This window comes from Schistocerca cancellata, chromosome 9 (genome assembly GCF_023864275.1).
Source record: "Schistocerca cancellata isolate TAMUIC-IGC-003103 chromosome 9, iqSchCanc2.1, whole genome shotgun sequence".
NCBI classification, from domain to species: Eukaryota; Metazoa; Arthropoda; class Insecta; order Orthoptera; family Acrididae; genus Schistocerca; species Schistocerca cancellata.
Window position 1 is genome coordinate 240,853,175 of NC_064634.1, and position 21,707 is coordinate 240,874,881.

Consider the following 21,707-nt stretch of genomic DNA (forward strand, 5'->3'; position numbering starts at 1 on the left):
GAAAGAGAGTATTCCAGTCAACATTGTCAAAAGCTTTCTCTAAGTCTACAAATGCTAGAAACGTAGGTTTGCCTTTTCTTAATCTAGCTTCTAAAATAAGTCGTAGGGTCAGTATTGCCTCACGTGTTCCCATATTTCTACGGAATCCAAACTGATCTTCCCCGAGGTCGGCTTCTACCAGTTTTTCCATTCGTCTGTAAAGAATTCGCGTTAGTATTTTGCAGCCGTGACGTATTAATCTGATAGTTCGATAATTTTCACATCTGTCAACGCCTGCTTTCTTTGGGACTGGAATTATTATATTCTTCTTGAAGTCTGAGGGTATTTCGCCTGTCTCATACATTTTGCTCGCCAGATGGTAGAGTTTTGTCAGGACTGGCTCTCCCAAGTCTGTCAGTAGTTCTAATGGAATGTTGTCTACTCCCGGGGCCTTGTTTCGACTTAGGTGGATATGCAGTCACAAAAAACATATGTGTTGATAAAAAGCATTTGGGTAAATAGAAAAAGAAAAAAACGAAATCAGGATGTTGATTAACACCATACAGATAAGAAATATGAAATTAATTGGACACTAAGTTCAGTACAATTAGAACATACAGAAGAGCATCGAGGGAAAAACCAGGGAAGGAAAAGACGATGCAAGTACTGGTACATAAAATTCATACTGAAAATTGTGATCACTGAAATGAAGAGAGTTTTATCTTTTAATTCTTGGATGCCAAATGGTATAACATTTTGGCAAAATTAACCAAAGCTTGTTCACATTGAGACACATACAGACTTCACCTACCCTACTTTCATCTACTTATCCTGTTTTTTGTTTACCCTATTTATGTCACACAAACGCCGACAGGGCAAGTTCCATTAACACACCTTCGCATTTCGTAGCTATTTTAAAATAGGTAAATGCAGTAAATCCTTACGTTGCTTGTTTAATGGTATTATTTGGGTATTATTTTCGTTTTGGAACCTCGTAGTAATTATATTTATTTTTTGACTACTCATGTTTGTTTTCTTTCGACTAGTTCCTGCGACTTGTGCTACGACATCGCTTCTGTCTGTTCGAATAAAAATTTAATTAACAAGCTAACAGCATCAACAGTTGAAACAAAATGGACCAGATTATGAGGAGCAGGAAATGTCTGTAATAACATAACGTAGCAGAGCGCGAGACATCAAATAGGGCCGAAATTTCTGCAGAATGATGCTTCAGGATGCTCGGTAGTGGACGGCGCTGTAGCCCACGGAGGCGGCACGCTGCGCGCATGCGCCGTGCGGCTCCCGCCTGCTTGCCTCCTCGTCTTTCGTCTCCTCCACTTCTCTCTTCTCCCTCCCACTTGCATTCCTACCCCGCGTTCTCCCAGCCGCCGGTTCGCGCGCAGCCCGGCAGCGCACGCGGCTGCTGCGGCGAGCCAGTGCTGCGATGGCTCGCCGCCGGTGCAGAGGTCGGAGCTGGCTTCGCCGCGCGTCTTTCTGGTTGCTGGTGAGTGAACGGGCTAACCGAGCACAAAGGCCGCGCGCTCACCTCTCTGGGGCGTCGCCCTGATATCACACGTGCTGCTCTGTCGGAGTAAAGGAGCAGCGCACAGCTATATTATGTTCACAGTCACTCTTGTTGGTGAGCAGTTATGAATAACACGTGTTTTAGATGGAAGATTTTGCAGCATTTCCGAAGAACTTTCGCCTCAGTACCACATTTACGCTTATTATGAAAAGTATGATCTTATGGGGTATGAGGCGAAATTCGTGACTGGACTGAGGGTTTCTTCATTGGGCGGACGCAACATGTTACCTTGGATGGGGAGTGATCGACAGATGCAGAAGTAACTTTCTGTTCACGTCGTAAATGTATAACCTCGCGGACAATATTAATAGCAAATCTCAGACTTTTCCCAGATAATGCAGTTATGTAGAATCAAGTACAGTCTGAACAATGCCGTACAAACATTCAGTCAGACCTTTATAAGATTTCAAAGTGATGCGAAGATTGGCAACGTGCTTTAAATTTTCAGAAATGTAAAATTGTGCGCATTGCGAAACAAAAAAACGTTGTCTTCTACGAATATAATAACTGTGTGTCACAGCTGGAATCGGTAAACTCAAATACCTTGAAGTAACACTTAGTAGGGACGTGAAACGGAACAGTCACATAGTCGTGGGTAAAACAGGTGTCAGACTTCGGTTTATTGGTAGACTACCAGGGAAGCACAATCAATCTGCAAAGGAGGCTGCTTACAATTTACTTGTGCGACTCATCCCAGAAGTGTGTGGGACCCGAAACAAATAGGAATAACAGGAAACATTGAACTTATGCACATAAGGGCAACATGAAATGTTATAGTTTTGTTTCACCCGCGGGAGGCTGTCACAGAGATGTGTTTTTTTTTTTTTTTTTTTAAGTTTTGCGCCCTAAAACCACAAATAAAACAGATGTTGAAATAACTGAACTGGCAAACTCTTAAAGACAGACGGAAGCGATTTCGAGAAAGACTACTGATAAAGCTTCAAGAACTGTCTTTAAATGATGATTCTAGAAATATATTACAACTCCCTACACATCGTTTCCGCAGCGATAGTGAGGACAAGATTAGATTAATTACAGCAGGCAGAGAGACCTTTAAACAATCATTCTTCCCGCGCTCCATGTGTGATCGAACGGGAAAAAGTACTAACAACAGGTACAATGGTATGTACCCTCTGCCACGCACTTCAGTGGTTTGTAGAGTACAGATGCAGATTTGTGACGCGTTTCGGGCACCTCGTGCTCATTTTTAGCCAATAGGGCCCACTAAAAAAACTGTCACATTTAACAATTCCTTGCTGCAGACCATATGGTGCTGTTAATTATATTGCCAGACACTACCATACAAAGCCAACTTAGGCGCCACCTTCTCGTTGCTGAGTGTATCTTTTTAGGACTTCTTATTGCTAACAATGTCGATTTTCCCACATTTTTCCCGATCTTCTGTCACCCTTTGGCTTGAATGTACATATCTTTTCTGGGACAAGGGTGTGGTCGCGTCTACGAAACTGATTTATTAATTCTGTCCTACAGCCCTGCATGCTGTCTCACGCTGAGTATTTGTAATTCTGTTCCGCTGTCTACATTTTTCCCCTGTCTCTTCTTGTCTACCTTCAGCTTTTCTCAAAAACGTAATGCTGGAATTCCGAAAGAGTATATTCCTGGAAGAGACGAGCAACATATTATTTCCTCTCACTTACGCCTCGCGAAATGATCGCAACGAGAAAATCCGAGAAATTACAGTTACTATGGAAGTTTACCGTCAATCCCCCACGCTCCATTTGCAAATGGAACAGGGAAAGGAGGGAGGCGGTGGATATAGATAGGGGTATCGAAGTGTCCTTTGCCACACACCGTAAGATGGCTTGCAGAGTACAGATGTAGGTGTACTATATGTAAACCATTTTGCTTCTTTTTCATTAGAATTCACATTTGACTTCCATATAGTAAAGCAGAAATATCCATTAGCTGAAAGTCATCACAGTCTCTCTCCTTACTTTTTTTATATTTCTGTAACGTGTACCACCAACACAATTGTATACTTAAGACAATTTTCTGATAATTTGAACTTCTACTGATATGTTATTACGACAGGAAAGTTTTTCCTGGTGTAACTAATACATACATTATCTCCATGTTTCTTTGGTGGTGAACTTTTTTTCTGTTTTCTCTTCATTAAGAACTCAGTCTTTCGAATATATCATTATAAGAAAATTTATACTGAATGCTAAAATTAACTGATTCTTTAGACCGCTCATTACACAATTCCCGTTAAATTTGTGCGAAATTATCTTTCGTGTTACGTCTTCCACATTTACATCTGCACTGAGTACGTCATCGTACACTGTGTAGTGGAGGTTATACACTGCATCAGCAGCAATCGCCCTCTCATCCATTTTTTCACAAATGAGTGATGTGCGTGGAAAATCGATTATCAGCGCACCTCCGTGTAAGTCCGAATTTATCTAATTTTACCGTTGCAGTCATTAAAAGAGATGTGCATGGGTTGAAGTAACCCGCTTTTTGCACTCGGCTTGGAACTCTCAGACATGCAATTTAAAAATGAAGCCCTTCCATAACGAATAAATGCCTTTCTGATAGCAACTACCACTTGAATTTGTTGAACGCTTTTGTGACGCTCTTCGTAACGTAAGTAGCCTTTCTTTGAATCTTTTCTATTTTTTCGGAGTACTTTGTGAGGGTTCCAGGCGTGTGGATAACAGCCATGAGTCGGCGAGACGATAGCTTTCTAACCGACCTCTTTCGTACAAGATTTACTCTTAATTAGTACCACTCCAATCCACCTCAATCTGGAAACTGTTTTCCCTTAAAACAGATTTATACAGAATCTCTACCTTAAAGTGCTCCGGATTTATACCCCAAAATATTTAATGGCCCTGTCTGATCCCACTATTCTAGTGACTGATCACTGATTGTGTCCCGCTTATTTAGTCGCATTATATTTTGTATCTAGAGTTGGTCATCTATAATTGCTTCTGCGTTTAGCAACAATCTTTCAAAGCTCAGGCATCACTGCTGTAGAATACCATGGGAATGCATGCAGCTATTCTTAGCTGGTTAGGAAGGAACATGACGGCGAATTTTGCGCCGTTTTTCTACACATCTCGCAGCAGCGTGCCACTCGCTTGTAATTTCTAAGGCTCCCGTCTTCCTAAACCTTGATGACGGGACAGCGGACTCCGACCTTCCTAAACAAAGCATCTCGTCTTCTGAATAAAACAAAAAAATCCAGATCCAAGCCAGCTAATTTACTAGAAGCGCAGTCATTATTTTGAGTTGCAAATTCCATCATACTTTACACTCAGTCTCTGTTATCACTCTAATAAAAATCAGTTTTTAATAAACCAGGTTTTTAAATCGGACAAAAAAGTTTAAAAAGTTCTTACTAGCCCTGTGCACGTTTCTAAGCCTATATGAATTGTCCTGAATATTTGTGACAGAAAATTTTTAATATCTACTAAAATACTTATAGGATTTAAAACACGAGAACGTGAGGCGCGTGCAATGAATATATTAGGAAGAAGGTGAACTCGTATTTACGCATTAATTACGTATTACATGCGCCCCACATGTTCCCTTTTAAATCTTACAGTAGCTTCATTCACAGTCACAAATTTTAAGGACAATTTGTATGGCCTTAGGAATCTTTACAGGACTGGGAGAAATTATTTAAAATTTTTAGTCCGATTTAAAAACATGGGAGATTAAAAGCTGATTTTTATTTAAATAATTTTTTCTGAATTTTAATCTTGTGTGTGAGAAATTTTTCAGTCCATTTCTAACATTCTGATGAGATTACAAATGTGTTGAATTCCAGATTTATTTCAGTTTCTCTTCACCTACGTCAACCAATACATTGCTCCCTCCAACGTATATCTCGCGAAAATACCGTGAGGGCAAAAATTAGAGAGATTTTAGTTCAAACGGGAGCTTCCCAGTAAATCAAATACGAATTAAACATGCTATGTAGTTAATGAGTACCAAACCACCAACAATGTACGTTCAGAGGTCTGCTATGATAAGCAGGAGCACTTGCGAAATTTGTCAGTGATGAAATTAGCGTTCACAGTTCTCGTCGAGCATAAAAGAAAACGGGTATGTAATTCCAATGTTCGCCTGTTCAGTAACAGCTTCACGTCTTCTCTCATCGTTGTCTTACTACAGGTACCGCTTACATTTTGCTGCTCTAAAACACGACTTGTTCCTAAGTTCTCAACAGTCCTTTCACTGCTGTTAGCAAAATATGACGCTGCAAACTAAGCGAAAGATTCAGCCACTCTTAGCGGAATGTAGCACAGCTTCTTTGTTTTCAAGCTATCAAGTTTTCTAAGCCACCTATGTAGGGAAGATAAGACACGCTGGTTGCGGTGGTGTTTAATTCTGCGGTAGTCGCTTATCATCCTGGTGGTAGAAATTGTGATAGTATCTGGCTAGCAAGGGGAGTGTATAGTTCTTAATCGCCATACTTTCGGATAATTGCTTAATTTAAGTTCCAGACGGTTCGCAGTGTCTTGCGCTAATGAACCAAAACATTATTACTACCCGCTTAATAGCGCGTTGGTCCACGTTCGGGACGCAATACAGCGACACTCTACGTGGCATGGCTTATTTATAGTCCTTTGTAGGTGTCCGGAGGTATGTAGCACCAGATGTCTGCAGACATATCACACAGTTCCCGAAAATTACGGGCGAGTAGTTTCTTAGCTCACAGCCAGCGCCCGGTAGCGTCCCAGAAGTGTTCGATCTAGCTCTGATCATGCTAATTCTGTGTCTCCGTCATTAAGTGAGTTCATTATCTTGTTCCTCACACCATTTTAGCACGAATCTGGCCTTGTGACACGGGTAGATACCCTGCTGAGAGATGGCATCCCATCGGGCAAGACATCAAGAATGAACAGTTGCAAGTGATTCGCAATAACGTTCATGAAGTCCACAGCTGTTATGATGATTCCGTTACTACCTCAGGTTAGGTGGAAGCTCCGGGGAATATCACCCATAGCATAATAATCTCACCAACAGCGTGCGTTCATGGCGCAGTGCGTATTTCGAGAAACTGTTGGCCTGAATGCCGTATCTACCACCGACCTGGCGTAACAATAAACGGTATTCATTCGGCCTGGCGACACGTTTCCATTGATTCACCGTCCAGTGCCGATGAGCCTGTGCCCACTGCAATTACGAGCGGCGTTAATAAGTAATGCAGCACATTTTTCTTTTCTGAAGCCAGGTTGGTTTTATTCACTATTGAAATACACCATATTATTCCCCAATCTCTTGGCTAGAGAACTCTATTTTTCAACGTAATCTCCCTTCATTGCGACGACCTTACGCCGCCTTACTGGGAGGGTCTGTAAGCACGCATGGTACCATTCCACTAGTCGAAATCGGAGCCAACGTCTTGCTGCATCAATAACTTACCCATCATCCTAGTTCTGCTTCCTACGAAGTGCAACCTTCATTGGGCCAAACAGATGGAAGTCGGGAGGCACGGGGGAGATTGGACTACTTTGCGCGGTCTTGTTGCGATGATGACAGACGCCTCGCCCAACGACTCAACGTGCTTTTGTTCACTGTAAGGTCTCTATAGACGTTCTGCAAGCGCCTATGAACATTTGCGATGCTGTGGTTATGCGCCAATGACAGCTCTTTTCTTGGAACGCACCTCCGCGACAGACGCCATTTTGAAGACTATGTGTAGCGCCGCCACCAATCGAAACTTCATGAAATTGTAGGGGCTGAAGCAGGAATAGTCAACGGTGTTTCATAACAAATTTCCCATTTTTGCAACGGGAATTCGCCAAGAAAAGAATGTGTTGCATTACTTATTGAACGACTCTCGTACAGTCGACGATGTCTTTGTGTTAACATGGAAAAGTGTAGGGGTCGTTAGCTCCGGAATCTCATGTTCAGCAACGAGTGCTGAACCGTATGCTTCAAAAGAGTTGCACCTGCTCTAGGGCTGTACCCTGTCTTCAGATCTGCCACATATCGTCACCTATCCTGGTTTACAGAGCGGGCAAGCCTCCGACCTTCACATTAATTTGCCGGATATAGACTGGGAGACTCAGACGTTCATAACGGGTGGCAGGGACAAAGAATCCAGTGAAATTTTTTTAAGTGCTTTATCTGAAAACTACCTTGAGCAGTTAAACAGAGAACCGACTCGTGGCGATAACATATTAGACCTTCTGGTGACAAACAGACCCGAACTATTTGAAAAAGTTAACGCAGAACAGGGAATCAGTGATCATAAAGCGGTTACGGCATCGATGATTTCAGCCGTAAATAGGAATATTAAAAAGGGTAGGAAGATTTTTCTGTTTAGAAAAAGTGACAAAAAGCAGATTTCAGAGTACCTGTTGGCTCAACACAAAAGTTTTGTCCCAAGTACAGATAGTGTTGAGGATCAATGGACAAAGTTCAAAACCGTCGTACATTATGCGTTAGATGAGTATGTGCCAAGCAAGATGGTAAGAGATGGAAAAGAGCCACCGTGGTACAACAACCGAGTTAGCCGCTCAGCGGCTCATTCGCGCTGCTGCTGCTGCACAGGCAACTGCATTGAACGCTGCCAAGATGCCTTGCAGAAGATATCATCGATGTGCACGACATACAATATATAAAACAATTGAAGACGTTGAAATGACAACATCTGCTGCAGACAAGAAGAAGAATACTATCAAATCTGTCGCTGCACACTCTCTACTTGATGGACCAGCTGTCTTCTGTGGCTGCAGACTGAATTTCAGCATTGACATCAATGATTCCTTCACACATGGCAAGGGAACTTCACAGCAAACATAAACATAGCCAAAGCCTTGCAGACAAGCAAAAATTACGCGAAGCGAAATGTAGTGTGAGGAGGGCTATGCGAGAGGCATTCAATGAATTCGAAAGTAAAGTTCTATGTACTGACTTGGCAGAAAATCCTAAGAAATTTTGGTCTTACGTCAAAGCGGTAGGTGGATCAAAACAAAATGTCCACACTCTCTGTGACCAAAATGGTACTGAAACAGAGGATGACCGACTAAAGGCCGAAATACTAAATGTCTTTTTGCAAAGCTGTTTCACAGAGGAAGACTGCACTGTAGTTCCTTCTCTAGATTGTCGCACAGATGACAAAATGGTAGGGTATCGAAACAGACGACAGAGGGATAGAGAAACAATTAAAATCGCTCAAAAGAGGAAAGGCCTCTGGACCTGATGGGATACCAGTTCAATTTTACACAGAGTACGCGAAGGAACTTGCCCCCCTTCTTGCAGCGGTGTACCGTAGGTCTCTAGAAGAGCGTAGCGTTCCAAAGGATTGGAAAAGGGCACAGGTCATCTCCGTTTTCAAAAAGGGACGTCGAACAGATGTGCAGAACTATAGACCTATATCTCTAACGTCGATCAGTTGTAGAATTTTGGAACACGTATTGTGTTCGAGTATAATGACTTTTCTGGAGACTAGAAATCTACTCTGTAGGAATCAGCATGGATTTCGAAAAAGACGGTCATGTGAAACCCAGCTCGCGCTATTCGTCCACGAGACTCAGAGGGCCATAGACACGGGTTCACAGGTAGATTCCGTGTTTCTTGACTTCCGCAAGGCGTTCGATACAGTTCCCCACAGTCGTTTAATGAACAAAGTAAGAGCATATGGACTATCAGACCAATTGTGTGATTGGATTGAGGAGTTCCTAGATAACAGGACGCAGCATGTCATTCTCAATGGAGAGAAGTCCTTCGAAGTAAGAGTGATTTCAGGTGTGCCGCAGGGGAGTGTCATAGGACCGTTGCTATTCACAATATACATAAATGACCTGGTGGATGACATCGGAAGTTCACTGAGGCTTTTTGCAGATGATGCTGTGGTGTATCGAGAGGTTGTAACAATGGCAAATTGTACTGAAATGCAGGAGGATCTGCAGCGAATTGACGCATGGTGCAGGGAATGGCAATTGAATCTCAATGTAGACAAGTGTAAGGTGCTGCGAATACACAGAAAGATAGATCCTTTATCATTTAGCTACAAAATAGGTCAGCAACTGGAAGCAGTTAATACCATAAATTATCTGGGAGTACGCATTAGGAGTGATTTAAAATGGAATGATCATATAATGTTGATCGTCGGTAAGGCAGATGCCAGACTGAGATTCATTGGAAGAATCCTAAGGAAATGCAATCCGAAAACAAAGGAAGTAGGCTACAGTACGCTTGTTCGCCCACTGCTTGAATACTGCTCAGCAGTGTGGTATCCGTACCAGATAGGGTTGATAGAAGATATAGAGAAGATCCAACGGAGAGCAGCGCGCTTCGTTACAGGATCATTTAGTAATCGCGAAAGCGTTACGGAGATGATAGATAAACTCCAGTGGAAGACTCTGCAGGAGAGACGCTCAGTAGCTCGGTACGGGCTTTTGTCAAAGTTTCGAGAACATACCTTCACCGAAGTCAAGCAGTATATTGCTCCCTCCTACGTATATCTCGCGAAGAGACCATGAGGATAAAATCAGAGAGATTAGAGCCCACACAGAGGCATACCGACAATCCTTCTTTCCACGAACAATACGAGACTGGAATAGAAGGGAGAACTGATGGAGGTACTCAAGGTACCCTCCGCCACACACCGTCAGGTGGCTTGCGGAGTATGGATGTAGATGTAGATACGTGATGAGGCGCGGACGTCCAAAATCTAGTCGCCTAATCGTGGTTTTACCAGCCTTCAACTATTTTCCATAGATGCCCACGACAGTAGCACGCAAACAGCCGACCAGCTTCGCCATTTCCGAGATGCTCTTTCCCAGGCGCCTGTCCTTCGTCAAAGTCACGAAAGCCAGTTGATTTCACCATCCTATTTGTAGCCTGTATCGTTGCTAGAATGACTCCATATTCGATTCTGTTTCCCTTATATACTTTCCTTACCGCACCACATGTCCTCATCGCCACCAAGCAGCAGTCAATCTCGCGCTTGGCAATGGTCATATTGTTTTGCCTCATTACTGAATGCAGTGAAAAAATGAGGAAGTTAAGCTCGACCGACGCCTTCCTTAATGCTATTCGAAAGGAGACAGCATCCTCTCCTTCCGTTGTCAATATCTCACACAGTACTTTGAAGACACTCCAATCCACACGCACTCATCACGGTCGACGTCCGCAGCTCGTGGTCTAGTGACACCGGCACAGTAGCTCAGCGTGTTCGGTCTGAGGGCCGACTGTCCTCTGTAATAAAAAAACTGAGTAAAGGAATCAACAATCAACTTGAACGAATGCCATGTGACGTCCGCCCAGACCAAGTGCAACGAACTACACTGAACAAAATGAAAAATAATAAAAAAGTGGCTAGCGTTGCTGCCTCTGGATCACGGGGGTTCCCGGCTGGGTTGGGGATTTTTCTCTGTCCGGGGACTGTGTGTTTGTTTTGTCCTCATCACTCGTGAAAGTGGCTAAATTGGACTGTGTAAAGACTGGGACTTTGTACGGGCGCTGATGACCGAGCAGTTGAGCGCCCCGCAAACCAACCATCATCACAGTCCACTACACTGAAACAGTCACGCTTACAACCTAGCACTCACTCTTCGTAAGGGAAAGATTCCCAATGAATCCGAATAAAGACAGTTATTCTTATATAGGCGACTTTACCTGAAGGGATATCCCAGACGACAGTTCCACAGGACATGTATTGTTTCTAGCACTGACTAACTCAGACGTGCTGACCTGAAGCTTCAGTTCCTTTGGTGTCCGAATCATCAGTCCTCCTAACACGCATTTCTTTTCTATAAGCCACGTCAGTGGTCCAGATAATGACGATCACTGACGATAGTGCTCGTCAGTCTTTAACAACACGACACAGTCATTCAATGTCTTTGGTCCAGATCCGCAGTAAAATGTTTCAAAGATATGACATGATGTTTTCTTTAGCGTACTCCTCAAAGACCTTTAACATTGCCTTTCAGCAAAAGGTATACAGCTTGAAGACAAATACAGTTTCAACTTTTAATACTGTTCAGCAGTTTTCTTTTTGCAGGCTACCCATAACAGCACTTGGCCTCACAATCTACGAAACAGGCAAACTCAGCCACTTGCTGTTCCTGCCATTCTTGGAGTAGGATTGATGTACTGGAAGAAGCTTCGGGATCCAGACGTGGCATGTTTTTGGTTTTCTTCGCACTTCTTCTTCATTCATTCAGAGATGTATAATAGTCAAGTTGAATTCAATAATTAACTTATTAGGCTTACAGAAAATTTTGTGCTTTCGGTAAAAAATTTCCAGGAATGTGACTGCGTTGTCATATTGCCATAGTGATCGATATTTCGGCGAGTGTTCCAAGGGCACTTCATTTGGTCCGGGGAGGATGGGAAGCTTATTTACTACTTGTCGAAAGCCACATTAAATATTGTGTACTAGAGCTCATCCTACTGTTACCATAGTTTATCAAGTTTTTGATGCTAAACTAAGAGTACACGATCAAAATAAGCTCCTGCATATGGAATAAACGAAAAACAATAAATCTAGGAACAAGGGGGTCATTGTGTCCCCCTCCCCCGTCATCTAAATTTCTGTTTCACATTTGTCTCGGTGGTCAGTGAACCCTTTCTGTAAGATTCTCCCACCTTAAACTGTTCTTCTTACACTATTGCATCTTTCGTTCCTTCGATGTGATTAAGCGATTTTTTCTTTCCATATTTTTCGTAAATTCTTTCTCCAGTGACTGCCTACATCATTTACACATGAATTGTTTCCTTTCTCCTGTCTTAAAACTGCATCCAGCCTTACACACGTTATTCGTATATCACCGCCTCAGGGATTCATCGGTGTTTTTATAAGTTAGTCCGTTGCCCCACACATGTATTATTCGGTTGGTGCAAAAGTTCTTAGCGTTTTTGTTTTGCATGTCGGTATTACAGTTACTATGGATTTATTTATCTATTGTCATCTTTTATTTGTAGTCCACTGTTATTTGAGTTAACATATTGCCATTTTGTCATTTGGAGATCGCAAGTGGAGTTGTGGACGCTAGAAAATGGAGTGCCAAGTGCAGAAATCAAAACAATTCCGACATATTCTTCTGTATGACTTCAGTACAGTGGCGACAGCAGCAGAGTCAACCAGAAACATTTGCGCCATGTCTGAGGATAATGCTATGGCACAGAAACACGGCAAGACTATGGTTTTCTCCTTTTAAGGAGGTTCGTTATGACATTAGGGGCTCTCCAGTTCGGAGTACTCAAGAACTTGCAAATGCGATGAACTGTGATCATTCCACCATTGTGCGACATTTGCCTGCAAAGGGGAACGTTTCAAAATTGGGTGTTTGGGTACCGCACGCTCTAAGCCAAAATCACAAAAATCAGTGGGTGACCATATCTGCATCTCTGCTTGCTCATCACCATCTGGCTCGTGATCAACACCGACCATTCCTATCCTGTATCATTACAGGTGACGATAAATGGCGTCTTTATGCTAACATAAGGAAAAGGAAGGAATGCTTGAACCCACTCCCTGTACAAAGACCTATGCGCCACAAAAGATAATATTATGCCTCTGGAGGAACAACAACGGTGTGATGTAGTGTTGCTTCCCCGAGGTGCAACCATCACTCATGACACATATTTTCAGCAACTGAGGCGTCGCGCAGACGCAATCCAAGGACAATGACCAGGAAGACTGAATGATGCTGCTCCACGATAACGGCCGCCAGCATTCTGCTAGACTGACAAAAAAGACTGTACAGGAGTTGGGTTGGGAAGTCATCCCGCACCCACCTCAGCTGATCTTGCGGCCTCAGATTTTCACCTCTTCCGCTCACTAACGAACAACCTTCTAGGAACTTACTTTCCGGATGAAAACGCGCTCCGAACATGGTTCCACGAGTTCTTCGCACATAAAACCACGTGATTTCCACAGTCGCGAAATCGAAAAGTTACTCCAGCGTTGCCAGACTGTTGTAAATAGTGAAGGAGAAAATATTCTTAATGACTAAAGTCTCCGTTATGTTTATCTGTTGTGTTCCTTGAAACACTACGAGCTTATGCACCAACTCAATGTTTCTGCGTCTTTCGGGTCATAAGGGAAATTCATGATTATACAGTGTTTTTATTGAAAGCTGCCTGATCTGTGATGTAGAGCTATTTCGAGTTAACCTTAGCTTTCAGGTCTAATATTAACATCTTTTAGCACAATGTGACACGCTAGAGAATCCAATAATTCACGTTGTTTCGAAACAAGAAGGACTTGTGGCAATAACCTGTTCAGCTTCAAAAGTTCAAAGGCCTGGCCCTGCCAAATGTATAACCGTTAACCCTTCCTTGTTAACCCCACATCCATCTGTGTTAGTCTGCAGTTGAGAAGAGCGAGCTGACTCATCAGGCCATGTTAGAATGTCATCAGACGTACAGACAACGACTAAAATAATTATGATTTAACTCCCCGTCCTGTCTATCCATCATCATTTTGATAGTAAGATCCAAAAGGTGTGAGAAAACCTTTTGAAGAAAGAAAGCTAACAGTTTAACGTTACGTCGACATCCAGATAATTAAAGATGAAGCGTTAACCCGAACACGAACGCAGACTTAATTAAGGAACAAACTCGGGATATAACTCAAGAAATTTTGTGAAAGAAGCACGTAAAACTTAAATCCAATTCAGTGTGCGCTTTCGGTAAGTGAAACACTCCGAGCCAAGGTACAATGTAATTTACTTAGTAACCTTTGCACTCAAAATACCACTTTCGTTATAGCCTTATAGATCCCAATATCAGATTGTTTATATGGAGTTAAGTGGTGAAATACACGATATAGGCCGACATGTTTTGTTGCTAATTATGAGCAGCCATCGCACAGACTGTGCCTGATATCCTACCCACCCCGTAAGCAGTAAAGACGCCACCTAATGACGTAAAGAAATAGTCACAAAGAAACGAAGAAATCTTACACTGAGATGACAAAAATCATGGGGTACCTCCTAATATCGTGTCGGAACTCCTTTTGCCAGACGGAGTGCAGCAACTTGACGTGGCATGGACTCAACGAGTGGTTGGAAGTCCCCTGTAGAAATTTTGAGCCATGCTGCCACTGTAGCCAACCATAAATGCGAAAGTCTTGCCGGAGCACCATTTTGTGCACGAACAGATCTCTCGATTATGTCCCCTATATGTTCGATGTGATTCATGTCAGGCGATCTGGGTGGCCAAATCATTCGCTCAAATTGGTCTCAATGTTGTTCGAACCAATCATGATTTTGGCCCTGTGAGCTGGTGCATTGTCATCCATAAAAATTACTTCGTTGTTTGGGAATATGAAGTCCACGAATGGCTGCAAATGGCCTCCAAGTAGCCGAACACACCCATTTCCAGTTCACACCATTATGGAGCCATCACTAGCTTTAACAGTGCGTTTTTCATAACCTGGGTCCTAGGCTTCGTGGGATGTACGCCACGCTCTAACCCTATCATCAGTTCTTACCTAGTGAAATCGGGACTCATCTTACCAGACCACGGTTTTCGAGTCGTCTACGGTCCAATCGACATGGTCACGAGCCCAGCAGAGCCTGGCAGTTGAGCGTCCCACAAACCAAAAACCAAACGAGCCGGCCGGCCGTGTGGCCGAGCGGTTCTAGGCGCTTCAGTCTGGAACCGCGCGACCGCTCCGGTCGCAGGTTCGAATCCTGCCTCGGGCATGGATGTGTGTGATGTCCTTAGGTTAGTTAGGTTTAAGTAGTTCTAAGTTCTAGGGGACTGATGACCTCAGATGTTGAGTCCCATAGTGCTCAGAGCCATTTGAACCAAACGAGCCCAGGAGAGGAGCAGCAGGCAAGGTCGTGCTGTTAGCGAAGGCACTCGCGTCGATCGTCTGCCGCCATAGCCCATTAACGACATTGTCCTAAAGGATTGATTTCTGAGCCTGTTTCTTGTCTGTTAGCACTGACAACTCTACGCAAATGCCGCTCCTCTCGGTCGTTAAGTAAAGGCCGTAAGCGACTGCGTTGTCTGTGGTGAGATGTAATGCCTGAAATCTAGTATTCTAGGCGCATTCTTGACACCGTGGATCTCGGAATATTGAATTCCCTAACGATGCGTCTAGCTCCAACTACGAGGCGTGTTTTTTTAAGTAAGTACCGTTTTGAAATTAAATAAAGACGTGCTAAGATATCTCAATAATTTTATTTTTACATGAAAGCCTGTACCTTTATCTATGCACTGACGCCATTACAGTCTGATTCTTCCTTGTTTACGTTGTGTACTGAGTGTTTAAGATGCCTCCTATAATTGTGAGTCCTGCCGTCTATGAAGTACGGGCTGTTATAAGATTTCTTAGTGCTAAAGGCCTAGAAGCGATCGATATTCATCGTGAGATCTGTGCAGTTTACGGACAGAACATTATGAGTGATTGAATGTTAAGAAAGTGGGTGAGAGCATTTAAAGTTTACCGCAGAAATGTGCATGATGAACAACGGAGTGGGCGTTCTTCGGTCGTTAATGAAAGTTTGGTGCAGGAAGTGAACAATAAGGTGAGAGAAAACAGACGCTTTACGATTTCCTTCTTGCGGGATGACTTTCCTAATGTTTCTCGTAGTGTTTTGTATGACATTGTGACGGAGCACTTGAATTACCGAAAATTGTGCTCACGTTGGGTACCGAAAATGTTGACGGATGTGCACAAAATCAAACGTTTAGACAGTGCATTGACTTTCCTTGAGCGGTACCACAACGACGGTGATGATTTCTTAATCCAAATTGTTACGGGCGATGAAACATGGGTGGCCAACGTCACACCAGAATCGAAGCAACAGTCCATGGAAGTTGAGCAAGGGCATCGTTTTGCTGCAAGACAATGTCCTCCCGCATGTGGCGAATCAGACCAAAGATCTCATCACATCTTTTCGATGGGAAACTCTAGATCATCCACCGTACAGCCCCGATCTTGCGCCCAGTGACTACCATCTGTTCCTGCACTTGAAGAAACACCTGGGCGGTCAGCGTCTTCAAGACGATGACGAAGACAAAACAGTGGTGATGCAGTGGTCAGGCAGCAGACTTCTATGAGGAGGGTATTCAAAAACTGGCACAGCGTTATGACAAGTGCCTCAATATTGACGGAAATTATGTAGAAAAGTAGATTAAGGTACAGGCTTTCATGTAAAAATAAAATTATTAAGATATCTTAGCACGTCTTTTTTAATTTCGAAACGGTACTTACTTATAAAACACGCCTCGTACCATTCCGCGTTCAAAGGCTGTTAATTCCAATCGTGCCTCCTTAATCGCGTCGGTAACCTTTTCACATGAATCATCGGAGTACAAATCACAGCTCCACCTCTGCACTGCCTTTTTATAACTTGTGTACTCTATACTACCGCCATCTGTATATGTGCATATCGCTATCCCATAACTTCTGTCATCTCAATGTATTACGAAAATCACCAAGGTTGTAAATACCAGTCCCAAAAGCCTGCCCTGTGCATTCCCCAGTTTGATTCGAACAGTTCTGATCACGACCGCGGCAGGTCCCGGCTCGCGGCAGCCGCGCGCCAGCCACCGTTCAGCGCGGCTGCCTTGACCTCGGCTACGACCGGCTCTCCGCGCGGTCGGGTCTGCGGCGCCGCGGAACAGTCTGGGGGCACGCCCGCCGCGTCGCCGCTGGTGGCGCGGCATTGTGTGGGGGAAGCGCTCGCCGCTCCGGAAGATTAGATACTGGCAGCGCTCTCCCCGGCGTTACTGCTAGGCGCGCCGCTCGGGGAGCTTTGTCAGGCGCCGGGCCTGGCAGCAGTCAGACGCTCGGCGCTGGCGATGACTCCATCTCAAACTTCCTCTTGTTTGTGACGCGACAAAACGTGGCAAACTGCGCCCGGCTGGTCTTATTCCTTCGCCCCTTTGTCCCCTCTGTAAACTGTTTGTAGGGAAGCAGCCTACTCACGCCATATAAAATTCATATGCTTTCCATTGTGTGCCAGCCTAGTCCGCTGTAACTAGCAATGACGTCACGAATGTTGCGCAATACCTTAAAAATAAAGTAAATAATCTGAAAAGCTAAAATGCCGGCCAGAGTGGCCGGCGCTACAGCCTGGAACCGCGCGACTGCTATGGTCGCAGGTTGGAATCCTGCCACGGGCATGGATGTGTGTGATGTCCGTAGGTTAGTTAGGTTTAAGTAGCTCTAAGTTCTAGGGGACTGATGACCTCAGAAGTTACGTCCCATAGTGCTCAGAGCCATTTGAACCATTTTTTTTGAAAAGTTAATAGCATGTCAGGAGTGATGCTAAAATAATAAAGTGGTAAGTTTCAGTTTGGTAACTTAAATAGTTTTCGAAATTTGGACATTCTACGTAAAAATCATCGGCGCAACAGGAAGGAGCTATAAACTTCAAAATTTATATTCGGATTTCTTTTTCATTGTAATTTAATGGAAACAGCATGCTGGATCTCACAAAGTAATATTTTGCTTGAAATTCATGATTTTCTGTTTTTGTGTCCTAAGAGTACGGAAGCAAGATAGATTAAGTAAGTGATTAGATAAAGCTAGGATGTTTAGATTTAGGTAGAATGAAGATACGCTATAATAACGAAGATGTGAGAAGTTTCAAAAAGGTAACTATAAAACTATAGCTGTAGCGTCTCTCCAAAGGACAAGTTCATAGCTCATCTATTGCACACAATACAACTAAAATAATTCTCTCGCCAAAAGTATTTCACCTAGCCACATTAGAATTTTATTATAGATATTTACCTGTCTGCTGAGTGCACAATTAAATGGAGAGCTTCATTGGCCTTCAGTGAATGAAGTAATTAACTATTTAGTAACTTGAAGTGGTGTTCTGCTAGCCCCAGTGGCTGGTCAAGAAGGCAAATGTTGTCAGCTGCTCCGCACCGCGGCTATATAAATAAGAGCATGCGAACTAGAGTTACAGGCGATCATCATAGGCCGCACCACCCGCTCCTTCCGCCTCCATGATTTCTACCTCACCATTTATGGCCGTCCTATTCACCTCACTCCTACCCTCAAATACCTTGGCCTCACACTCGACCGCCACCTCACCTGGACTCCCCATCTCCTTACCATCCAAAACAAAGCTCACAACCGCCTCCGCCTCCTGAAACTCCTGTCCGGACGGACATGGGGTCTGCATCCTTCCACCATCCTTCACACCTACAAATCCATGATCCACCCCATCCTTTGTTATGCCAGCATCGCTTGGATTTCCGCCCCTCCCCAGTTCTATAATGCCCTCCAAATCCTCGAACGCCATGCATTCCGCCTGGCCTTCCACATCCGCCTTCCATCCCCCACACGCATCCTCTACGACCTCATCCCTTTCCCCCACCTTTACCTTGAACACATCCGCACACTATATATTGTCTGCTGCCTTGATTCCCCTCACCCCCTGGTGTCTCCCTTCCTCTCCACTCCCAACCAGTTGCCGCGCCTTTACCGTTGTGTCCCTCCCTCTCTCCATCTCCACACGATCCATCTCCTTTCCCAACACAACTTCCACCATCTACCCCTCCCGGATGATGAGCTTCACCCTGACATCTACCCTGCCTACCAACTCTACCCCCTCTTCCTGCCTCCTCCTCAGGGCTCCCTCTCCTTCCCCTCCCTCCTTCTGAGTGGCTTTCCCCTCCTACTCCCCCTCCATCTCTTGTGCCTCCTTTCAGTGTCTCTACGCTCCCTCCTGCCCTGTCTTCCCTTTTCCTCTCCCACCCCACGTGTCTCCTGTCTCTTCGTGAACCCATGGTTGCCCCTCCTCTCTTCATCCCGCCGCTTCCTCAGCTGCCCCATGCTCTCCCCTCCTTTTCCATCCTCTCTGACCTTTCCCTCGGCAGGTCCCACCTGGTAGTTTTATTCTTCGTCATGTGTGCCCCAAGTGGGTTTTAAGTGTGTTGTTTCGGAGTGTTTTTAATACTGTGGCCAACTTTTAACCTGTGCATGCACATTCAGTGTCTTCTCTGTGTTTCAAGAATCGCCAACTGTGTTTTTTAACTTTTTGGTGACTTTTTTAACTGTCCCCCATGAACGTCTACATGTCCATGTCTTTTTACCTCCATTTTCTCCCCTTACTCTGTTTTATGTTCCCCTTTTTATCTCCTTATGGATGTATCATTTTATTCTTCTTTTAGTTGTCGTGTCTCTCGGCTGAAGAGCGGCGGATTGTGCCGCTGACAGCTCTCCCCTGCCCATATGGGGCAGGGTAATGAAATCACAATAAAGAAAAAAAACCCGAGTAAAGTCCCAGTTCTCTTCTAGATTCGTATCGGCGCGCACTCCGTGTCGGAAGCCACGTCACGTTGAAGCAGTTGCCAGGAACAGCCTTGAATGCCGTATTACGTAACTCGATATGCACTTAATAATGAGTTCGCATTGTGATAAATAGTTAATAACAGAACGACTCCAGTGATGTAGTCTCAGTTTGCGTATGTCGTATTTTCACGTGTCGCCGCAGGACAGACTTTCTACCATTACTAGTGTGGCGTTTGATGAGTATTAACATCAAATTTTGGCGAGCATTCACTTTGAACATTTACATAACGGTTATTGAACAGTTTCATTATCTAGGGATAGTAGGATCCGCGCAATAGACTCTGAACAGTTCTGATAGTACAATAGCTGATATGGGTAATCATTTGTCTGGAATTTTACGCTTTATCGTTTTCAGAATATAGTGAAAATTGTTATAGTAAACTGCACTTTCTATGAATCCCAGACATCATCCTAAATCCTCAGAGGAACTTCAATAATCAATAACTCTAATTCTCCATCAGAGTGGGCACAGTGAACTCTAATTGCAAGCATCACGTTTTTCCTAATCACTTTCTGGTTGCCAACATTGTAGTTAGACAGCCTGTGTTGAGAACGGTAACATACAATAGAAATAATTCTTTATATTTCCACCCGCCGCCCCACATGTTTACGAGCGTAGGTAATGCAACGCATATTGTTTCTCGTCCAGTTTCGGTTGAAAAAATACGGAATTTCTTGTGGAACATCGCGGAATATTCCAGTTATAGTCCCTACAGTTTCAGGCAGTTCCGATAGGTGGCAGTGCTATACATAGCCTTCAAAATGGCGTCTGTAACAGAGGTGCGCTGCAAGCGGAGTTCATTTCGGCGGAAAAGCAGAGCAACGCAGATATTCGTAGGTGCTTGTAGAATGTTTACAGAGACCTGACAGTGAAAAAAAGCACAGTGAGTCATCGAGCGAGTCCTATGCCATCATCACAACAAGGTCGCGCAAACCTGTCCCATCTTCCGCGTGCCAGCTAGCAGAACACAGATGTGACTCCTGCAATGTTGGAACGTGCGGACACTCTCATTAGAGGTGATCGACGGATCAAAATCAAACTGCTCGCTGCACAACTGGACGTCTCTGTTAGTAGTTCTAATACACTCGTCCACCAGTTGGGTACTCAAAGCTGTACACCCACTGGTTTCCTCGTCGTCTAACAGAAGACCACAAAGAACAAGGAAGGTGCATCTGAGCTCAGCTGCTTGCGCATTGCGGAGCTGATTGTGACAGTTTTTTTCGAACACCGTCACAGACGATGAAACACGCGTTCATCACTTCGAACAGGAATCAAAACGACAATCCATGGAGTGGCGCCACACCATGTCTCCTCCGAAGAAAAAGTTCAAAGCCGCAAGCTCAGCCGGTAAAATCATGGCGACAGTTTTGTGGGAATCTGAAGGAGTTACTCTGTTTGATGTCTTCTCTCAATTTGCAACGATCAATTCTGAAATGTATTGTGCTACCCTCAGGAAACCGAAGGAATCACTTCAGCGTGGCCGGCCTGAGTGGCCGTGCGGTTCTAGGCGCTAAGGTCTGGAGCCGAGCGACCGCTCCGGTCGCAGGTTCGAATCCTGCCTCGGGCATGGATGTGTGTGCTGTCCTTAGGTTAGTTAGGTTTAATTAGTTCTAAGTTCTACGCGACTGATGACCTCAGAAGTTAAGTCGCATAGTGCTCAGAGCCATTTGAACCATTTGAACTTCAGCGTGTTTGTCGTCACAAAAATGCAAACTAACTTCCCCTTCTCCATGACAAGGTAAGGCCTCACACAAGTCTGCGTGTGCTCCCTGCCGCCGTTGGATAAGCAGCTGCAGCAGCAAGTCGTATACTCCTAGCTCAATCATTTGTTACATAGTTTAATTCTTAATTTCTTTGCGTGTTTTTCGTACTTGCATTGTTTA

General features: G+C 44.1%; 1 protein-coding gene across 1 annotated transcript in view; it reads left to right on the top strand.

Annotated features, from left to right (window-relative positions):
• Positions 1-1,390: 1,390 nt before the first annotated feature.
• Positions 1,391-21,707, top strand: part of LOC126100606 (NADPH oxidase 4-like) — a 191,969-nt gene continuing 171,652 nt past the window's right edge. Inside the window, exon 1 of the mRNA XM_049911235.1 lies at positions 1,391-1,483. Within this exon, the coding sequence (XP_049767192.1) occupies positions 1,424-1,483 (60 nt within the window). The 5' untranslated portion in view covers positions 1,391-1,423. The remainder of the gene's footprint in view (positions 1,484-21,707) is intronic.